Source organism: Cygnus olor, chromosome 7 (assembly GCF_009769625.2).
Source record: "Cygnus olor isolate bCygOlo1 chromosome 7, bCygOlo1.pri.v2, whole genome shotgun sequence".
NCBI classification, from domain to species: Eukaryota; Metazoa; Chordata; class Aves; order Anseriformes; family Anatidae; genus Cygnus; species Cygnus olor.
This window is the reverse complement of record NC_049175.1, coordinates 513,051-536,198: the sequence shown is the minus strand read 5'-3', so window position 1 is coordinate 536,198 and position 23,148 is coordinate 513,051. Positions and strand designations below refer to the sequence as shown.

The 23,148-nt window shown below is 44.2% G+C and overlaps 1 protein-coding gene across 6 annotated transcripts in view; it reads left to right on the top strand.

Moving 5' to 3' along the window:
• NDST2 (N-deacetylase and N-sulfotransferase 2) overlaps window positions 1–16,839 on the top strand; it is a 135,399-nt gene extending 118,560 nt beyond the window's left edge. For 5 of the 6 annotated variants that reach the window (XM_040564463.1, XM_040564464.1, XM_040564466.1 and 2 more), the window contains 10 exons: window positions 1,412–1,597; window positions 2,015–2,143; window positions 6,730–6,912; window positions 7,715–7,811; window positions 9,162–9,285; window positions 10,539–10,713; window positions 10,936–11,106; window positions 12,886–12,995; window positions 14,484–14,586; window positions 14,765–16,839. In XM_040564463.1, coding sequence (XP_040420397.1) covers window positions 1,412–1,597; window positions 2,015–2,143; window positions 6,730–6,912; window positions 7,715–7,811; window positions 9,162–9,285; window positions 10,539–10,713; window positions 10,936–11,106; window positions 12,886–12,995; window positions 14,484–14,586; window positions 14,765–14,890 — 1,404 coding nt within the window. In that variant the 3' untranslated portion in view covers window positions 14,891–16,839. The other variant, XM_040564468.1, reaches the window with a different exon arrangement.
• The last annotated feature ends 6,309 nt before the right edge of the window (window positions 16,840–23,148 follow it).

The following is a 23,148-nucleotide window of genomic DNA, read 5'->3' as shown; positions in this document are numbered from 1 at the left end:
AGCCTAGTAACACAGCTGCATTTAAAAAGGCCAGCCCTGAAAGTTTAAATTGGTGCATGCCTCCTGCTGTCTTCAGGCAAGAAACAGAATTTGCATGCCTGCCTGTGCAGTGGGAAGTGTTTCCTGGCACCTGCATGGCTCCAGGCAACTCCGCCACATTCCATGGTGCAAATCCCAAGGCTCTGGTTTGCTGAGGTGTGAACTTGTTGTAGCATTACCATCCAAATCCAATTAATGTATAAACTCTGGCAGTGAGAAAGCATTTCCTGTTCCATCCTTGCGCATGGTGATTTTGTACGAAGTCACCTACATGGTAGTATAAAATGTTCTGTGTGCTCTGGCCTCCCCAGACAGCGCTGGAGGGAGTCACTTATCTAGGAAGTCCAGGGAAAACTCTCTGGGTTTTGGCAGAGGAGGGGGGAAACCTTGAACATCCTGCATTGCTGAGACAATGCCTGCTTTGTGCTTACAGCACGGACTTGAATATAGTGTACATGTTTCTCTGAAAAGATACGTCCTTTTCTCCCCTAGTTTGGTTCTGTTGATGGTAATCCCCTTGGGAATAGCAGGCTGCTGTCTCATGTTCCCATGACACATGCAGAGTTGGAATGATCCTGAATTCAGAGCACAGTTGCAGCATTATAGGAACAATTTAGTCTCCTTCTATTCATGCTTAAGTAACATTGCAGTCTATTGCAAAGAGAGACAAAGCACAGAACACAATTACACATATTTAACATAAAACAGGCTATGAGTGGGAAGGGAAGGCTGTTGCTTCATTTAGGGGCTCTGGTTTTATTGTGCACCATGAGGGCAGAGCTGTCATCATTCATATTGTTACCAGAACCACATAGTGGAATTAAAAAACATGAAATTCAGTTATTTTCTGTAATTTTAGTATAGCTTCAGGCCCAATATCTTCAGCCTGAACAGCCTCTTACTTCATGCCTGTTTTTCTTTGAATTGCTGTCTTCAGGGCAGATCCCAGCTGTTGTCTTCCTTTCCTTCTGTAACAGTTAAGGAAATTTTGTTTTCCTCCTCTAGTGACTTAGATCTAGGCATTGTGGGAGTGAGATGTGTCACTTAACAGCATTGATTAGTTTGTCTTCAGTAACCAAGGAGCCTGACCTGAGGCTTTGAATTAATCTGACTTATCACACCTGCAAGCTACAAGACTGTTCTTGCAGTAGTTGTTCCAAGTGCTGAATGTCCTTGTTGATATGGAATCACCCTTCCTATTTCTATAGATGCATAATGCAAGAAGTACAAGAAGCATTTCGTGTTTCCCAATTGAGAGAGATTTCTTATTACTCTGTCCCCTTGCTCCAACTTGAAGGCTGTTGCTAAATATGATCCCTAGTAAGGGTAATAGTTCAATATTGAATGATCAAGTTGCATATTCTGCTTTCAGGAGCATGGGATTCCCACAGACTTAGGCTATGCTGTAGCTCCACATCATTCTGGGGTTTATCCTGTCCACACACAACTCTATGAGGCATGGAAATCTATTTGGAGCATCCAGGTAACGAGCACAGAGGAATACCCACACCTGCGACCTGCCCGGTACCGGCGTGGATTCATCCATAATGGAATCATGGTGAGCACAGCTGGGGGAGCAGAGCCCATGGGCTCCTGGGCAGGGCAGAATTCCTGCCCGAGGGACACTCTTCTGATAACCTACATTAGGCACGTTAATCTCAGTATCACCTGTGTTTCCAAGATCATGGAGTGAAGTGAAGGAACTTGGCTAAAGCCAGTTTTTTGTTTATCAGTACAATTCAGAGGTCAGTACTGAACAGAGAGCAAAATGAAGCACAGCTAGACTAAACTGAGGTTCCACTGACTCATTTGCACTGTGATGAGTAAATGGCTGGGAGAAATAACAGAGTCCTCTGAACCTATGCTACTTATATCCCTTACTCTTTATATTGATCTATAGAGGGATGCTTTGACACATTCATGTGTAGATTTCTGCTGCATCTGCATCTAATCTAATTTTGCTTTTCTCTGTTAGGTTTTGCCTCGACAGACCTGTGGTCTTTTTACTCACACTATCTTTTATAATGAATATCCTGGTGGCTCAAAGGAGTTGGACAAGAGCATTCGTGGTGGTGAACTCTTCCTGACAGTCCTCCTGAACCCAGTAAGCTCATCTGAAAGGGGAGTCACTACATGGGTGTCTCAGTTAATGCACATGATGTGGGAAAGGACTGAATCCTATGGGGGATTCAGTGTAGTAACCTATTGCATTGTGGGTATCTCCAATGTGAGTGTAACGAGATGTGAAAAAGAGGGCCAAGGAAGTACTTGCTACTTAAGGCTGCTTTGCTTTGCACACTGCCAAGGAAGCATCAGTATTGGGTGTCGACAAGCACAACACTCCTCAGATAGAAGCTGGCCAGGGTGATGTGTTGAGCGTGGCCCAAAATGGAGTGGGTGTTACCTAGGCTGCTGCACCTTCATGAATCAGAGGTGAGATGTGCCTTGGTGTCTTTTGTTCAGAATAAGTGCTTTCTCTGGGCTTTTGTTATGGGATGTTCTCCGCTTTCTTTCAAAATGTATATACTTGAAGCAATTTCTGGATGCTGTTTTTTGTGATATAGCTGTCACTCTAAGGCAGTTTTGGGAGATCTGGGTCTGACGCAGCTGTTTCTCTTTCCCCTTTAATACTAATCAGTTCCATCAAACCACCAAACTACTGTAGTAACCCCAACACACTGCAGCCACTTCCCAATTCTCAGCCACAGATGGCTAATCACATGCATCTCTCACTTCCCATTGAAGCTGGGAACGTGCTAGGTGTCAAGAGACAAAAAAAAAAAGTCATTTTTAAAAAATGCTGAATGGATAGAATTAGGAGATGAAGCTTCGTAGCCCTCTCCAACTATAGATCGCAATCCCTCACTTACTGCCTGCAGCAGGAAAACTTGCTGCTCTTTTTGATCGATCATATGTACGGTAACTTCCAATTCTTCACCTAAATTTGTTTCTTATTAAAGCTGATTTGGCACCTGTTGTCATCCCATCTTCTGAATGGGCATTGCCCTGACAGATTTAGATCGTGATTTTAGAATGTCTAACTCTAGCCATTCCTGATGTTTTTTCTTGGAACTTCCAAATTTCTACCTTCTTACTTCTCCTTTATATATCTTTTCCATGAGTGCTGACCGAGTTTGGGTAAGAAACCATGCAAGCAGATCTGAGAGAAAGCAGGTTGTTTCTGACTAGGTGGGAACCCTGGTCACAGTCAATGTGTACTTGTTTTGTGGGATTTGTCACGTAACATCAGTGGCTCTGGTTGCAGAGTTGAATGCGTAGCTTTAGTCACCTTTGGTTGGGGCTGCAGAAGCTCAGTGAATCAGAAATTAAATTTTTTCCCTTAATGAGCTTAATTTTTATCTTTTTTTCCCTAGAGCTTAGTGCCTCTCTAATCCTAGAACCCTGAAAGTGAAAAAGCCCTTGCAGTGCATTCTGGGTGCATCACACAGAGGTTGTAGTTTATAGACAGGCCCTGTGTTTCTCTGAACAATACCAGCTCTGGGCTGGTATATGATCTGCAGAAGTATGAGTCTACAACAGCCTAGCCACAAAACCGTAGGGGTTTATACTTCCCGTTCTGGAAGCCAACCTTCAGTCCCCATCACCAGAGACAAAATTGCTAGCTTTACACACAACAGTCAAATCCACCTCCTTAATAAAACCTCCTTAATAAAAGTCTGTCGTAAGGCAAAACCTAATCTTGGCTTTACATGTTGAGTGATCTTTGACATCACTGGTCAGATAGAAACTGATCTGTGTAACCCCTGCTTTTCTGTTTCCATATGTAGGGTTTATTCCACCTGGTCCCATCTTATAATAGTCAGATCTTAAAGAATGCCTGCAGAAATAATCACTGTGAAACTTAAGAGTCCTAGGTCTCTCTTGGAAAACCAGTTACCAGACTAATGAAGAGATCATTGCTGGTCTAGGAGACTGTGCCAAGGAATTTGTAGAAACATGGTTTCTAGAGCTACCCATTAAAATTTGCTGATAAGCATATGATGATCAAGGCAGCTGGCAGTGATTCGTGATCATAAAAGTTTGGGAAGATTGTGCTCTGGTGCAGGATTAGCGTATTTGTCAGAATTACTGTTGGCTCTTCAGGGTGACTTTTAAAACTCTTTCAGACACCTTCTTGTGTTTCCCATGTTTACATTTCCGTTTCCTTTTGGCGGTGGAGCATTTCTCTCTCTGTCAGCAGTGGAGGATCGTGCTCTAAGCTCCTCTTCATTGCTTGTGTTTGCACAGTGACTCAGGCCGTTGCATTCCTTCCCTCACTGATAGAGCCATCTCACGGACTTGATAGTCCTGGCTAGCCCCGCGGCCCCAGCAGTGATCCATGGCAGACTTGGACCAGTCTCTTTCAGTCCTTTCTGGTGCTTCCAGCTCTCTTTGACTGGATATACACATGCAGGAGTCTCCAAGCCTGTGTGCATGTGATTAACTCCACAATGCAAACAGATGATATTTGATCTTCTGACTAGTGAACAAGGTCTGGTGTCAGTAAAGACAATCATTGTTGTTCAGTGGACGGGCTGCCTTGTGCCCAGTCTCTGTTTCCCAGAAGCAAAGGACACCTTTCTGATCATCCTCACAAACACTTTTGCTCAGACTTCACACCCGGCAGGTTAATGCTGTGCCCACAGCTGCTTCTTTTATATATTGTAAGGATGCTCTTACCCTCCTGTTTTCTGTATTTGAGGCTCTCTGTGCCGTTTCCTTTGAATTTTTCTCAGCGTGAAAGAAAGGAAAGCATGCCATTGCTGATAGTAGAAGGGAGGGAGAGAGGAGAGATGTTCAACCACCAAACCAGTCCCGTGTGTCCCTGCTTGTGGGTAGGAGGAAGGAAGAGACAGGACTTGAATGTAGGTTATACCAGAAGTAACGCACAGAGCTGTTTTGGTAGCCGTAGCTGTGGCGAGGCACAGCAAGCTGCCTGGCCTTGGGTACCAGTGCACGGGTGTTACAGGACATGACTGCACACTTGGGGAAATGTCTCTTTGGTTGGTCTTGTCTTGTCTTGAGTCACGTTGCTTGAGACTGTCTGCAGATGTTAGCATTACTTATGTGAGCCATGGCTGGCATAAAAATTTTCCTGAATGCAATTCGTCTTGAGACATAGTTGCTAACCTTGGTCCCATGCAAGCTTTTTATTCTGCAAACCTTGAAAGTATTCCTGGTGGTGGTCTGTGTCCTCCCTGCTGCAGTGCTTGGCTTATGGCAGTGGGTCAGCAAACTTTTCCTCTAAATGTTCCACCAGTATGTCAAAGGGATGAACCACCCTTTGCTATCACACCACCCTCCTGGTTTCTCTCAAAAATGGGCAAAAGACAACATGAGATGCATCCTTTTGCCTTCCAGTGTGCTCCATGCTATGGCCCAGATCTTTCTGTGCTTTGCTGTGTCGAACTGAGCACATCCTTTTTGCACAACAGCACCAAGTGCGTGCTGCTCCTTGAAGTGTGGGTGCCAGAGCCTGTCTGGCAGGGCCCCTGTCAGCTCAGTAGGAAACCAGAAGTGAAAAATTCACAGGCAGACAAATGTGATAACTCTTTAACTCCATTCAGTTGCTAAGTGTCCCAGAGTGCTACCACTATTTGCTGTTGCTTATGCAAAGACCCTGATGTGTGATCACTTCATGGACAGGATTAAATTCATTTCCAGTGTCTTGGGGATCATCAGGCACAAAGAGGTACTATCAATCAGCACGTCCAGCTGAGATGCACTGATAACAGTCCGTAGTGACACTGGGCAGAAAACTGAATTCAGACCTCCCGAATGCCAGCAAACGTCTTCATCCAAGCCCATCTGTCTGTCTCCCCCTTCCTCCTTTTACTCTTCCCTACTGGGAGAGGGAAGGCCATTCCAGCCTCCTGTCAGTGAAGCCTCTTGTTGCCTGCTGGCCTCACCTGGCCTCACCAGGATTCAGCAGTGGGGGCCCCTGCCATTACTGAGGTCCCTTCCCCTCCCTGCACCGGCAGGCACTGGATGCGGAGGGCTCAGTCACACATAGTCATTCTTCCATTGGCCTTAACGTGCTTCTTTTGTTTTGCTGACTTCTAGCCTTGGTGTGGTTCTAGCCTTGTTTCTGGCAAAGCGCTGCTCTGTTGAGTTGACAGAAATCCACTGCATTCCCCTAGACACAGGCTGCAGGCCTGGAATAACTCCTGGGAAAACTTGTCCTGTGCCACTGTGCCCTGGTGTGCAGCATGCTGCCCCGCTCCCCAGCGGCTGCCCTGCTGGAGCAGATGCTGCAGCTACAGCTGCCCTGGCTGTGCCTCGGAGAGAAGAGGGGAAGCTCCTGTTCTCCCATGAAAGAGGCTTTGCAGGTTTTTGTCTAGAGAGAGTCACTGACTAATTCCTGTTCCCCAAAATGTCCCAGAGCCACCTGAAGGGGTTTTTGAAACTGTTCAGGACTCACAGGCAGGGCTTACCTCTGCCACCGCTCCCAGGGGTTACTGAGAGGTGTGTGTCCCTCCTTCTGTCCTGAGTTTCTGCTGCCTTGCAAACACTAAATATATTTCATTTTTCATCAGTGCAGTGCTGTACACTGGCATATGCATGTTTGTCAATCCAGACAGGCAGGGCAGCCTGAGGTGTGAACAGCCACTTCCTGGCAGTGCAAACGAGCCAGGAGGAAACAGCACCATTACCTGATTTAGCAGCATCCCATGTCCTTCTTCTTTTCAGATCAGCATCTTCATGACCCACCTGTCTAACTATGGGAATGACCGCCTGGGACTGTACACCTTTGAGAGCCTGGTCAAGTTTGTGCAGTGCTGGACCAATCTTCGCCTGCAAACACTGCCCCCTGTCCAACTTGCAAAAAAGTACTTCGAAATCTTTCCCCAGGAGAAGAATCCCTTGTGGCAGGTGAGAAGGCAGTTTTAACCACTCTTAGTGGTTTTCCAAGAGGTGTGTCCCACACTTAAAGCAGAGAGACTGCTGATCCAGAGCACAGCGTGGTAATGCATGAAGTTGTTAGGTTTAACCTTTGTGGCTTCAAGCTGCAGGGGGCAAATTGCAAAGTGGAAGGGATGGGGACTAGGAGTGGTAGGCCACAGTCACAATGTGATCTTAGAGGCAAGGATGACTGTTGGAGGTGACTGGAAGGAGGGTGGTGGAAGTTTAGATCATTAAAGGGCTTATATTAGAGCAAGGCGCTGTGAAATGTTAAGTGTGTGAGGAAGGAGCCCTGTTTGTTGCTGGGAAAGCTTGCAGGCATGTTAATGTGATTAATCGTAAAGTAATTTCACACCACAGAATTCATGTTCATTACATAAAAACATGTTTATTCCATTTTATCCCAGCACAGCAGCTCTCTGCATGGTAATGAGCAGATGAAATTAACTGAGGGTGATAGAGTTGTCTGTCTGCCAGAATTCCACAGATGCTGAGCTGTACTATCGTGGGGGCCCTGCCCAGTGTGGCTGCATAGGGCGAGACCTGTGGTTAACACTCTCAGGGGGACTTTGGCGCCTGTATCACCTTGGAGTTTGAAAATGTTCCCTCCTGTTTTATCCAACTCTTCTTGATGCCTGGCAGAGCAGCAGTGTGGCTGTGAAGTGTTCTTCATATGCTAATAGCATCTTCCCTGGAGGACTGGCCTTCCAGCTTTTCCTCCCCTTTCCATTTGCTCCTGTGGTAATGCTTAATCCCATCTCTTATGCTGCAGAATCCCTGCGATGATAAGAGGCACAAGGATATCTGGTCCAAAGAGAAAACATGTGATCGACTCCCCAAGTTCCTCATCGTGGGACCTCAGAAAACTGGTAATGCTTATCTTTCTATCTAATTTATCTAAAAATAGATTGCAACTTTCATCTCATTCCTCTGGAGAGGAGAGCTGGAAAGGTCTCTGTTGTAGATCTGTATGGCTGCCCTTTGCGCAAGCTGCCAAATGACCATGGAGGATATTTCAGAGAATCTCAGATTTGTTCTAAACTAAATCTGGCAAGTCTGTCACTTTGCATGTTGGCAGTTTCCTTGGATCAGTCCTGATTTGCAGGAAAAAGCCCTACCTGCAGAGCTGTGTTTTGGCTTTTCCCCATGAGCTCAGAGGAACCATGACCTTTCTTAGTTTTTCACAAGACATAAGCTGTCAGCAGGACTAAACACATGCTTAGCAAAGGTTACGATGAATGTCCCCTAGTGTTTTATTGCGACAGATCTCTGTACGCACTGCATGTTCCATGTCACTGTCAGTAGGAGGTTGAAATCCTCTTTTGTCTGACCTCTGTCACCATCTCTTAACTGCTGCAGCATTGTGGTTGGCAGCAACATGGCCATCTGTACATACTGTCCTGAGGATTCCCTTCTAGCCTGACCTTTGACAGCAAAATCTCTTCAGCCAAAGCCAGGTCTTCAAACCTTGGCTTTCTCTGTAGTGCATTGACACAGCAGCCACCAGCCATGCGCAGCAAATGGTGATCCTGGCCTGTGGCAGGAAGCTTTTCCAGCCAAACTGCTGTCTCCTGCCGGTGTCACTGTGAAGCTCTGTGTGCAGCGTGGGCCCTCCTATGTCATGGCCCAGGCTGCTTGCAATGGCACAGTAAGAAAACCTTCCCCTGGCATCTGATTTACTGACCTGCTGGAGCCGTACAGCTGGGTGCAGAGCAGGGTTGTCAGGCTAGGCTGGGTAAAGGGAAACATCCACAGCAGAGGCAGGCCAAGCTGTGTCTCTAGCTGAATTCTCATCCAAGGAAACTGATGTCCCTAGTACATCTCCTTGCCAAGCGTGTGGTGTTGTCCTGCAGTGCCCAGGTCACGTCTGTTTAGCAGGTATGGGTTCTGCCACATGACAGTGTAGCTGTGCTACCAGGAAAAAAAAAGGATGGGAGTAGCCCAGCCCAGTATAGTCACCATGGGTGACAGCTGCTGTGCTAAGGAGGTGACTTAAACCAGCTGCATGAGGTAAAGTCTGGGCCAACTGAACTGCTGAGCCATGCTCAGCCCCAAAGTGCTTGGTGTGACTGCTCTTGTAACCTGCATGAGCTGAGGGGTGTGTTAGCTGTGTGTAACAGGAGTGTGCCCATCTGAGACTGTTCTCTGCAGAGTAGAGAAAGCCTTTCATTCAGCCAACTGTGTGTGACCCAGGTCCCATTAACTGGTTCCCATTTCAGGCACCACAGCTGTGCACTTCTTCTTGACCTTGCATCCAGCTGTCACCAGTAACTTCCCAAGTCCATCCACCTTTGAGGAGATCCAATTTTTCAATGGACCCAACTATCATAAAGGAATTGATTGGTAAGAATCCTGATAAGTTGCACATGTTGTCTTTTCCTGAGTCTGTCTCTGTGTCCACCTCAGACTTCTTAGTAGCTTCTCCATTTCTGACCAATTGTTTTCATTGCTATTGCTCAGCACATTGTTTTCCTGCTCATCCAACTGCTTACTCCCAGGAGCAGGATGAGTAGTTTGTGATCTTAGTAACTGTTCACCAGGAGATACTTGCAGGCATGATTTAGCTTTAAAAATTTAGAGATTCTTTGTTGAACCCACTGCTGTCATGAGGTTTCTTCTCCTTTGACATGCAAAACAGACAGCAGTGTGCTCACTGAAAAGTTCCTACTGGGTTCTGAGTTAAGACACAGAGGACAAAGGGGACAACCTCCATACTGTTGTTCTGTGCCCCTCAGGTTTACAGAGATGTCACCGCCTGCCTTACACTGACTGCAGCATCTCGTTGGCCATGTGCATACCCTGATCTCCACCTGTACAAGTATGCAGTTATGGTGAAGTGTTTCCACCTGGCGGGGAAATACAAAGCCACAATGGCACTATCATGCCACTGTGTTTCTGGGCAGAGAAACTGCCGGTGTGTCTTGCTTGAAGCATTGCAGTTGAGTGCACTGTGGCACCACTCCCCTGTGTCTGGCTCTGAGGGACAGCTGTAAGATTTCTGCCATGGGATTTCCTTCCCTGCACGATGCAGGACCTTGTGTGACCTCTCTGTTCACTTAAAGGACTGTTGAAAAGATACTGGAAGGTGTTTGGTACTTGAGTGAAGCTCCCATGAGTCCGTGCTGCAGAGCAGTACTACTAGCTGACAGATAGGCCTAGAAAGCGTAGGCTTTCACGTGCATCCCCTGGAGAAGTTGTCCAACTTGAGCTGAATGTAGCGCCACATGCAAGAGGGCAATGTTTGTGTTTAGGATGCAATCTGAGTTTTTAAGCTTAAATTCCAGCAGAGCAGTCTTCCAGTGATTTACAGTGTCTTGTCCTCTTTACCCTCTCCCTTCCCATTATTCAAATGTCTTAGAGTTTCTGTGTTACTGATTTTACAGGCTTCTGTGAGGCACAGCAAAGCTCTTGACCCCATGTCTCAGCTATGAACTGAGGTACAAAGAGACAAATGATTTAGGTCTAAACCAGTGGTCAGTGGCAGGGCAGGTGGCTGGTTCTGGCCTTTTTTTGTGAACAGAATTTTTCTCCTAGAGCTTGCAGTGCCTTGTCTTTACCAGGCCATGCTGCTCACCAGCATCCCATCTGTTCGGCAGGTACATGGAATTCTTTCCCATCCCCTCCAATGCCAGCACAGACTTCATGTTTGAGAAGAGTGCCAATTACTTTGACACAGAGGTGGTACCAAAACGCGGTGCAGCCCTGCTTCCTCGAGCCAAAATCATTACAGTTCTGATTAACCCTGCTGACCGAGCCTACTCATGGTACCAGGTAATTTTTCTACACTGTTTTTTGGGTGAGGGCTATACAAATGTTCCAGTGGGGCAGAAAGCCATGGATCCATTTCCACAGGCAGGCCAGGGGAGGTGATGCAGGCTGCCTGCAGGGTGTGGACAAAGTCAGGTACAAAGGGTCTGCACATACGTGTGTAAGCTGCCACGGGAAAGGTAGAATTTTGTTTTCCTGCTCCTTAATTCAGCTTATGTTTTTCAGCACCAGCGTGCTCACAATGACCCTGTGGCGCTCAATTACACCTTCTTCCAAGTGATCTCTGCAAAATCCCAGGCCCCTCAGGAACTGCGCAACCTGCAGAGCCGATGCCTGCTCCCTGGCTGGTACTCAACTCACCTGGAGCGCTGGCTGACGTACTACCCCTCTGGACAGGTAGGACGTTTGGCAGTAGGGTGAAATAGATTGATGATGCCTTGACATTGCTGAGTTTGGATGAGATCATGCAAGACCCGTGGGCCTAGGGGATGGACACTGCTGGCTGGCCTGAAACTGAGATGACAAAGCAGGGAGTGGTCTCTTGAGGCCCTTTCGAGGTTTACTGTTGGGGAGCTGAGGACAAACCCCTCCCCTCCCAATTCCCTCCCCCCCAACCCCTTATGTTCTGTTTTCATTTCACCTTCTGTCTTGTTTTTGGAACAAAAACCACCACTTGCTTCTTCCTATTATGAGCTGGTAAGAAATCAGACTTGAATATTTCAATTTTGTACTTTACTGCATTTGTAAAAGTAAACGAGTACAAGGCAATTCTGTGATCTCCCAGGCAGTTCCCCAGGCTTGAGAGGTTCAGAACGAACAGCAGTGTCAGCACTCCCTTTCTTTCATCTAGGCAGCCTGCAGCCCTGGGACCCTCTACAGGCCCAGCGGGTATTCATCCACTTGCTGTGGTTTCCTTGCTTTAAAGAGAGGCTCTTGGACTCTGCCACTTGTAGTTTCCATGTTGTGAAGTCTTTAGATGTCTGCTGAGGGGAAATTTTACTGCAGACATGTCAGGTTTCTGTGTTTTGTTTATAAATTTGCAAAAGGTCAATTAATATACACTACAGACCATTTCTGTCTCTAAATTCCCAAGACATTTATAAGCTGTCTAATACATTGTGAGTCAGAAAATATTTTTTCAATTCCTTTCTGTTACTGCAGTTCTGCTCAGACAGTCTGTACTCCAGCAGTCTTAAAATGCCCATTAGTCACTTTAGGCTGCTCCTATGGCAGAGAATAACTGCATGTGATAGATCTGCCAAGACTAAAGGAGAGAAGGGAAAACAAAGCAAGACCTATATCCCTGGTTACTGTCAGAATAGGACTGGTGCAATCCAGCTATTTGTCGTGGAACATTTTGCAGAAAGAGCAAGTCCCTGGTGCCACATCGCAAGGAGAAGTTGTGGCAAGTAGGAACTCCTTCAGGACAGTGTGATAAATACTGCCACCCATGCCTTCTGTGTGTGAGAATTAGGAATTTAGCTAATAGCTCAGCCTGCCTCCTTCATAGTTACTGCGTTCCTCCATGTCTGTGGAGTTGGAGCAGGCAAATATTGACTGTTCCTACATAAAATGTAAGGTCACATTCTTGGGCTTGAATCTCATTGCTTTACTAGTCCTGTGAGGAATGATAGAGCCAGTGAAACCAACGGTGTGGTCACTGTTTAAAATAACGAAATAAATCACATTGCATGGCTGCTCTTTGTGGTGGTACCTTTGTATTGGTACATCATCCTTGTACTTGCTATGGGTCAGGCTCTCCTACTTTACCCAGACTTCAGCTCACACGACTGTTTTTCTGCTGTGTTCTTTGGAATAGGTAATTTATTAGCAGAAGTGTTCATTCTTGTCTATCATACATGTAACAGGAGAGTAATCTTAGGTTACAGAAGAATACTTAGCCTAATGGTTGACATTTAAAAAAGGATACATGAGACAATCTGTAAACCATGCTACTGCTGCGCCTCAGTGCTCAGTTTGACCAAAGACAAGTTTATTAAGCAAAGCCTCTTGGGGTTTATTGGGCCACATCCCCCCATATGGCTCTGGAATAGACAGATGTCAGTAGCCTTTACTCACATCAGTGAAGGCCCAGGGCAGTTCTGAGAGCCAGAAAGCTCACAAATGTCACTCAGCACAAGCTGTCAGGTGTTAAGGTGTCTGCTTTTATTTCAGATTCTCATTGTGGATGGTCAGGAGCTGAGACAAAACCCTGCTGCTGTAATGGATGACATCCAGAAGTTCTTGGGAGTTACACCGCTCTTCAACTACACCCAGGCCCTCAGGTAGGGAATTGTTTTGGGGGAAGCTGCTTTCTTAGCCAAGTGTGATACTAACTTGATTGGAAGAATATGTCTTATCTCTGACTGCAAGACCTGCCAAGGTTTCAGAGGTTATGTCTAAACCCCAAAATTAGGTTCAGATGGTCAGGTTTGGATAGCATGAGCTACCAGACTGAAATCATAACTTAGTCTTTCCAGAAATGAAAGGGGAGGGTTGTTTTTTGGCACTGTCATGGAGAAGCATGAAGCTGCTCACAGCAGTAATTATGATGTTTTCCATTTGGTCTTTGCGGTTTCACTAAAGGTGCTGGAATTACTAGAGCTCCTTATGCTTTGTGTTATACATTGAATCTGGCAGAAAGCAGAAAAAGGTATGATAAAAATGTGTGACAGGCTGCTCTTATATTCACCTAGATGGAGATTAGGGACACATCACACAGTTTCGAGGTAAAGAGCTTATTATTACCGAAGATGTGGACTTGACATGTGCCCAGAGCTGTCTGAGGAAGAGTTAGCAGAGGCAGTACCTTGCTGCTGCTAAGTTGAAGGACGTTACTCAGCCATTGCTGTGATGTTGTCCACAGTGTAAGTGCAATTAATCTGAACAGATTAAATAAGTAAGTCCTAGCTCAAGGTGAACTGTAGCAATATCAGTAGAAACTCTGTAAGCCCGCCAGTGATCTTGAATCATATAATATTGCTCTCTGCAGCTGAAACCTGTTTTCACATCTTCACTGCTAGCTTATGCTATCTGAGGGTGGTAGATGTGTCGGTGTGTGTAGGCACACTGCAATTGCCCTTCCTTCAACGCTAAAGAGAGCGGTACCAATTCAGGCCCTCTCCTTCTACAGGAGTTTTCTAAAGGGGTGTGTGCACATTTAAAGAAATGTCAGATTACTTGAAAGCCTTACTTGCTGAAGCATGTGTCATGATAGTAAATGGACTATTTACAGTAGTGATACTGGCTGTTATGATCCCCCTCCCCTTCATCCAGGGTCAGAAAAAAAGCAGTATTAGTCAGCTTGCCTCAGAGTTTGGTACTTTTTCAACCCTCAAGCTCACCTTTGGTTGATTGAGGGACAGGATAGACCTGACGTGGTTCCCAGCATTGCCTTATACCTGTGTTTTAGCAAGAGAAGAAACACCTAGGCTTTAAACACACAGGGGGATTGTCTAACACCTCTCAACTAAAGAGAAGTTTTAAAAGAATTTTATATACACTAAAACATTGATTATTTTTTTTTTCACCAAAGCTTGACAGACAAATGTAGTAACACCACGTTACCTCTCAAATTTGCATAAAGCTGAACCAATTGTGGTTGTAAAGCTTATTGTCACAGTAGTGAAGTGCTAAAAAACAATAAGAACAACTGAATAGCACAAAAACAAAAAAATTAAGCATTGAAATGCGAAATAGCTGTGGAGTTATTTAATTTCTGCTGCTACTAGTTGAGCACGTGGCTATATCTTCTAAACACGTGTCCTTTTCAGATTTGATGAAGCAAAAGGATTTTGGTGCCAGCTGCTAGATGGAGGAAAGACTAAATGCCTAGGAAAGAGTAAAGGAAGAAAATACCCTGATATGGATTCCTCGGTGAGTAACTGTCTCAAATTTATTGGCAGCAAGAGATACAGAAACACGAAACACAATGAGCAAACAAACCTGAATTTTCCTACCATCAGTGGTAGGAAATGACCTGTGGAACAGGGACAGAAACGTGCTCAGGGTAACATTTTCTTTTACACTAATTTGGTTTGTCTTTTCCACACAGTCACGGCTGTTCCTAAGAGACTTCTACCGGGAGCACAACATTGAATTATCCAAGCTGATGAACAGACTTGGACAACCCCTTCCAACCTGGCTGCGGGAGGAACTGCAGAACTCCAGCTGGAGCTGAGGGGGACTCCCTTGTCCCCAGTGCCATTGGGATGTGTGGTGCTCCAACATGTGCTATAACACCATCTCTTGTGAAGCCAGAACAACTGGACAAATGAGCAGTAGCAGAGAACGTGTGCGTGGAACCTTTCCCTGCCATTGGGAAGGGCTGCTGCCTCTGACACTGCCCTGGGGCATGGAGTACAAATCTCATTCTTGGGTATTACTGGTGTGTTACGCTCTGACTCTTACTTGCAGGAAGGATTTGTAATGCCTGCCCTACTTCAAGCAGGAGAGAGAGCAGTTAACATTTTATGTTTAAATTGCTCTTCTCAGTATGTGAAATGGGCACTAGCTGGAGGGTTGATGTCTTTCTCTTGTGAGTCCAGAAAAAAAAAAGATTTAAGAGGTAAGGTATTGAGCCCACTGCTGAAAAAAGAGGAGCAGCTTAATAAAAGGTGAATCTGGTCCCTTGAACCCCAGCTTTTATCCAGCAGTGGGTTTGGCAACAGCAAGGTACAAGAACACCTTCTTCCTCCCCATGTAGAGGACAGTGGCCATGGTTATTACTTACAGTGCCACTGTGTGTGGGTGTTGAGGACTGCACCTTTTTGGAGACAGATGTAACAGAAATAAGATTGCCTCTCCTTATCTGCAGCTTTGCAGGTGTGATATGGTGTCCAATGACTCTGGTCAATGGGCAGTGGGAGATAAGGCAAAGCTGCAGATGCTGACACAGAATTATTTTCTTATCTTAGGGAAAAGGTTGCCATATGTGACAACATGGCAAATATTTCTCTGTAGAGACTTTAGCCATTTCAGAAGGTAATGGAAGGAATGGTAAGTCCCCTTTAGAGCACTTTGGAGGTCTGTGTTAGCAGAGCACAGTAGCTGAGGGAGGCAAAGCTCAGGTATTGTTAAATAAGGCTGAAGCAGATTGTTCAATTCCCTGTGTCTGATCAGCTTTAAAAAAAAAAAAAAGCAACATTTTTGTCTTTTCAACAGCTCCAGGGTCTCTACCATGTATGCTGATAGCTAACACCTGTTTAGTCCCCCTGCAGTCCAACAATCCAAGGAGAAATGCAAAAAACAGTCAAGAGTAAGTACCATTCAGATATAAAGGGGAAGCTTACAGTTCTAAGTGGTTTCCTGTATCCAAAAGGGGCTCATTGTTTAGATTACTACTTCTGCACATAGTCAAGTAAGTACACTAAGGTGCTGTGCCTCCTCCAGCAGTTGCCAGATAATTTTTCTCAGAGGAAATCTTCTGCCATGGTTGTACAGGTTTTCTGTTGCTGAGCCATGGGCTTCTGAAGTCATGTGGGCCATTGCCCCCCACCCCCGGACACAGATGGCCCATAATTATTGCTGCAGTTTGAGGGGGGCAGGATCCATGTGAACACAGATCATGGGAACTTCCACAACTGTCGTGAGCTCCTTTTCTCATGTTGGGGGAGAAAAGTTGCTTCAACCAAGCTTTTCCATTGAGCCTTAGGTATTGTGTATTTCTGAATGAATGGTGCATTTACTGTTGTATGTAAATGTATATAGTATGCAATATAGTATTTTATTTCATGTGCCCTTGGAAAGGGTTATTTTGTGCAGCCAAAAAAGGAAAAAAAAAACAGGACAGAAAGACTAGAAACACCTCTCTCACGCCTGGTGGAGAGAAGAGCCCAACTTCCTGCACTGCATCATGTACAGCATCATTCACATTGAATGATAATGAAGAAATTCTTGGCTCTCAAAACTGAGCACAAGTGTCTGAATAAAAGCTAGAAGTAGTAGTAAGTGGATTCAATAAATGTACTACTTATTTTTCTTTGTGATGCTTTGGAGTGATGTCATGGACCGTCAGCTGGTAAAATGGTAAAGACAAAAAAAAAAAAAAAAACCTATTCCCGCTCTTACAGCTGATATCTGGGAGGTGTTTGTTTTAATTACAATTTTAAGTTCTTTCTGCAGCAGTAACAGTGTATTAAAGGTGTCTTTCTCTGCACATGCATCTATAGGGTTGCAGGTGCCAGCACGGCACAGAGAACCTGTGGCTGGAGACTCATTCTTACCGGTTTGTACTAGTGATGACTTTTGAGCTATTCCCAGCTATACTGCAGTAGCTCCCAGCTGCAGCAACAGAGCTTTGCTGTGAAGGTTCTGTCCAGACATACATCCATCACATGGCCTTGGCCAGCAGCCCACGGATAGACCTACAGTAACCTTACATCCAAGTGGTAAGAAAATATTAGTCACAGTAGTGACAGAATTGTAAAACCACCTTTCAGCTCTCACTTTACCAAGCACTTCAGAAACAAATACAGTATCAAAAGAGCAGGTATTATTTTATTTTTTTTTTTTACACAGAAGGATCCCAGGAACTGTGCTACTGCTGGTGTTACACACAGCTTCCTTCTTTTACTCCATTACATGTTGTCACTGAGACAATTACTTCATACTTTACCTCAGGATTGTGGTAAATTTTCAAGGAAATAGATTCAAATATTAAAAAAAAAAAAAAGAAATAATAAGGTACCAGGAATAAATATGTGAGGGGCTTTCTAAATGTCAGGGCTGTTAAACTGGTGATAGTCCCTCAGTCAAGGCAGCAAGAGGCAGCTCTGTGTCCTCGTTATTTATCCCTCCCTTCCCACTGATCATTTCATTTCTATGCTATGCTAGTTCTTTACTGCGTACATTAATGGAAAACAAATCACCTGCTGTGGCCAGATCCAGATGTAGGATGTTCTTATCTGATTTAGCTGATGAAGAGTCATTCCCAAATCTGGTAACTCCTTCTTAGAGCACACTGCTGTAGAAGCATCCCATTTTCCAGCCATCCCTTCAAAGCTGTGGGAAGAGCCTCCCCCACATCTTAGAAGCAGCTCTTACAATATCAGAAGGTCTAATTTCAAAAAGCCAACAGAAGTCTTCTCCAGCGAGATACATTGATTATTAGGTACTGACACAGTCGCTCACCCTCACAACTCATTTTAACAGTGGAAGTAAGTACTAAATAAACCTTATCTTAACTCCCTGTTCAGTAAGGAAAACTTCATCGTAAGTAGTTAGCTTTCAAGACAAGGATAATGTTCTGTGATTAACATTACCTGAAAATTGTTTTGTAATGTATTTTTTTTTGTCCGATGCATAGGAAATTGAGCCATCAGAAAGGTCCGTGACTTTAAAATAGTAGCAGGATAACATCACTTCAGAACTGGAAGTGTGCATGGCAGGTGAGAACGGGCAAAACAAATGCTAAGAAAACTTTTTTTTTTTTTTAACCTTAGCAAAGAATGCTCAGCAACATTAAGTTGAAACTTTTACTCACTCATTCATGACCTCTGGAATTCAATCAGAAAGATACTTAGTAATAGACTACTTTTTATTCAGTACAGGAAACACAGGGCAATGCTGGCAACTGGTTTGATTCTCTAATTAAAGGGTAAAAAAAACTTTTAAAGGTCCTGGAAGAATTTCTATGTAAGTAGCATAGCTCAACTCTACATACAATCTGATCCCTGAAAATTGCTTTTTTTTTTTTTTTTTTAAATTGATGACAGCACCACAAGGGCATAATCCTGGCAGAAGCCTACAGATGCTGGAAGTCAGAAAGAAACACAGGAGTCTATAGTTATATTAATCTAACAAGCATCTTGAGCAAATAAGCTGGTCCTGTTGTTTTTCGGTGGTCTCAAATGCACAGTTGACTAAGAGACTCCTTTGGTTCCTTACTGGTCATTTTGCTGTAGCAATAATAACAGGGCAAGAAAGTTAATGACAAACTGACCTGAACATGCCAAATGAAGCTGGTCGTCATTCATCCCTTTGCTGACTCACAGTGCATCTGTGAGCAGGCCACCAAGTCAGTGTAATCTAACAAACACAAGTGCTTCCAGCAGGCTGCCTCACACGAGGAAGAAAAAAAATCCATTCACTCAGTAGGCAATGGAGTGAGTAGTGGTACCATCACTCCAGTTATTTGGGCTTTAACTCTTGTTTGGTTCTGTCCCCTTGTTACATAATGGCTTGTGGAATTAAAAAAAAAAAAAGAGAGTAAACATTTAGAGTTAAGTTTAAGAACTAACTCATCGCTGAAAAGCACAAGTTGGTTTTGGTACAACAAAGTATGCCTGATGTTTTCGTCTACAATACTGTTGTGGAATATGTGCAAATAATTTATTAATCATCTCTTCAAACTACTGTTGGCTGTAAAGAGTATTTGCCTTTCAAGACGCAAATCCTCCCCATTCTCATCCGTATCACTTTATTGCCTTGTCTAGTCTCTCCAAAATGCTTGCAGACCATATATCCATAATTCTGACCCTGCAAGAGCAGGCTGAAATCCAGCTCAAGTGTACTTCGCATTGGTAACAGACTCTTCTCAGAATTCTGTCTAGTCAAGTACTGGAAAAGGCGCATGTCAAGTTTTATAACAATGTGTTGACACTAAGGCCCTGCACAATTGTTGCCCTTAAAGCCCCAGCATATCTAACAGTGATACACTCCTGGTTGACTTAAACAAGGCAAAGTAAAGCATGAAATCAAAGGAAATTACAAGGGACCATTCCACATTCATACCGCATGCTATCCATGTACACATACTATACACGATAGATTTTTAATGCATTACTAGCATTTTCCCCCCTTCTTATAGCTCACCATCCCCTTACAGCAATAGAGTAATTGTGCAGTGCAGACTGTACAGTATGAAGTAGCTATGCTATAACTGCAAACAGGCAACACTGAACAGAAAACAATTGCTTACAGAGCACAGACACTATTATTGTACCAACAATTAACAATATGCAGCAGTGAAGTTACCTTGTGACAGCTCACAAGGCTTGCATTTGGCAGTTAGCCCTGAGAAAAACACTTTAATTAATCACAGGCTCAAACTGAAACCCTAGCACAGAATATCCCCAAACTGCACTTGCAGTTTTCACAGATTAATGACACTCCTTGACAGGAGCCTTGCCTACCTTGCCTCAAGTTCAAGTACCCTTAAAATGGGAACAAGAAGCAGAAAGGAGTTCAAAAATCCATATCTGAATTATGCTAGGGCATGAGAGGGAAGGTAGTAAACAAAAAAGGAACTACTTAAGAAAGACCCTCTTTCTTGTTATTTTACCATAATCACATCATCTAATTAGGGCACACAGAATACATATCCCAAATAAGAGTAAAGAAAGCATATAAAGACACGCACTTTTTCATCTAACTCTAGTCCTGCCTGCTAGGCATGTCACATCATCAGATGACAGCTCCAACTCAGGTTGTTCACTGGCTATAAAGACACTGAAGTCCAAAGGCAAGTAATGTTCTGCTAACTCACATTCCTGGAAAGGGCTTCCAAGGGAAAACTTTCACAGGCAAGAAAGATGGTTGAAGGTGACTATGTCCTCCATGTTCCCCTACAGTGGGAAGGAGGCTCTCACAGAGGCTGGTGTACCTACCTGAGTCATACAGAAAAAAGGCATATCTGTAGCAAGACATGGACCAAGCACAATTTTATCCACTGTGTAAGAGCAAAATATCACACCCTTCGTTCTTGATGAGCCAAATAGCTAGAAGTCCAGCTGTAGTGGCACATTTACCAAGTCAATAAAGCCAAGATGTTACCCCCTAAAGACTCAGAAATTATGCAGGGCTCAAAAGATTAAGTTCTAGATATGCTACTGTCCTAGATACAGCTTTATTTTTAAGGACAAGACCACATACAGGTAAGGGGAAAAGACACTAAATGGACACTAACTTCTTCAGGGAAGGGAAGCGGAAAAACATTTCCTACGGTCACATGAGAAAAATAAATCTGGCAAGGAAGAGAAAGTCATCGTAAACAAAGGACAAAGGAAGACATACAATCTAAAGACCTCATTCCGCCTACCTTCAAGGAATGGATCATGAATTAGACTTCAGCAAACGAGACAATAACCCATTGCAAGGTCACCTGTCACAGAATTTCATCCATCTTCACGTAAGTGGGGATAAATACCCGTCGCTATTAATGCTGACTAAATTCAGCATTTGTTGCCAAGCCTGAGAAGTAGCAGTAGCCAATCCCCCCAAAAAATAAAACAGCATCTCAGCTACATAAAAGACATTTCTACACTGGAAGAACTCTAGAGTAGGCAGCTGCCTGGCAGATAGTCTAAACTGCACTGAGCATGTGTTGCTGGTGAGGGTTTGGACCCTAGAGACCATGTACTCAGAGTGAAAAAAACACAATGGTTAACTGAAAGTCAAAGGGAAGTTGAGGTGGCTGTGACCTCTGCTCTTTCACAGGTTTTCTGCTGAAGCGTCTTCAGAATTTCTGAGCCTACATTTCCCCACACCTGGAATAGTAACCAAACTAACAAGATTGCACTGGGAATTAATTTTTCTAACTTAATGGTAAATTAACACATCTGGGGCCACCAATGCTCACTTAATCTCATATAAGGGAAAGACTACTTCAAAAGCCTACCCACCACATGGCAGGAAAAAAAAAAAATCATCTCCTTTCTCACTGTCTTCCTGTCCTTGCTCAGATACATTTCCATAGGCTACAGCTCAGGAACAACAAAAGATAAATAGATCCAGAGACCCAGGGTGGAGCGTGTTCAGACAGATGTGAATAAATGAGAAGGCAGCATCTCCACACAGCTCTTCTTTCTCACAGCTGCATCTGAGTACTCTCTTTTTTCAGAGAAAAGACTGGAAACTTCTGAAACTACTGACCTGTAGCTCATACCACTAAGCTGCTTGTTTGGTCGATGTCAGTCTGAGGTGAGATTCCCTGGCTCTTCCTGCATGGGCTCTGCAGCTGCTGGAAGACAACTCTGACAGGGTCTGTCAAATGGAAGCAGTGCAATCTCTGTATAAGAACTAGAGCAGGTAAAACAATCAAAGAGAAAGTTTTGAGCACAGTGGAAGAAAATGGGTATTGCTATTTCTTTTCTCTTATACACTTATGGGGACTACACAAAAAAGCAAGCATGTACACTTCCCTATAAATTCCATTCTAATCTCACTGTAAGCAGTTCCACTGTTTCCTCAAACCAAAGATACTGGTGACAATGTTCTCATGCTCCTGATGTATTTTAATTGCAAGAGTGTGAAAACTTGCCCATTCAGGGTCTAAGTGTAAGTGGAAAGGAAAAGGTTAGACTTTAGTAGAAAACTCATTTTTTCCTCCAAGCTACTTTCCCAGTTCTGAACATACAAGAACCAGAGAAAGTGCTCCAGGAACCTAGACTTTCCAGAGATGGGGCTGTCCTTTCAAAAGCTTGGACTTTTGCTCAATAACAGGCAGCTCACAACCAACACAGAATTAGTTTAAAAAACACAAAATTTAACACATTCTTACAAGCATCAGCATTTATAATTAGCATGTAACTAGACAGCAGAACACCCTATGGAGGTATACAAAGGGCTCTAAGGAGATATTTAAATAGTTACTGTTGTACAATCAAAAGCACAACTTTGATTACACTTGCTGGCCTGTGTAGTACAGGAAGAAAACCAAAGGAGCCTGTTCATCTGCTTTGCCCTATTTAGTTAGTTAGTTAACTTGTTTCTTAAGAGCATCATTGAAAAGATCACACAGGCATAAATTTTTATCTTGCAGAAACTAAAAGCTCCCTATTGCCATTGCTTAAATCCAAGTAAGAAGCAAAATATATTACTATTGAGACATTAAGATTCTTAACATCCATCAATTCTCTGATTACCAATTTAAAAAACCCTGAAATTTCTGTGCTTGTATGCTTACAGACGGCAGTAGCCTTTTAAATTTCCTTGGCACAAAAATAAAAGCTTTCTAAAATTAATTTTCTGCAACACTGTCCCTATTGGATCTCTGAGATAGTCCACCAAGTACCTCTTAAAACTCATGGGAGCACACCACTAGTCCTTAACAATTACATCAAGTGCGAGCAACTACTGTTTTGCATAAGGTTTTGGAAATACAGAGCTGCCCATCACCACACGGTATTGCTGCAGTCCACACTGGAAGAGGAACCCAGAGGCTGGCAGAAGCGTAGACGCTGCACCAGGACGCCCCAGGCCACCAGCTTCGCTCACGCCCCTCACCCACCCACTCAGCACATACCTCAGCCTCTGCAGAGATACGTCATTCTCAGAGCAGTACCAGGCAAGAAACTTTTGGCTCTGGCCACCTGCCTCGTGCTGGCTGCTATTTCTCAAGGCAAGACAGCTATCTATCAGCTCACAGGAGCTCCTACTGACACACAGCTGGCCAGTTCCATCACTGTCAACATCACAGCAGAGAGAAGAGAGAGTCAG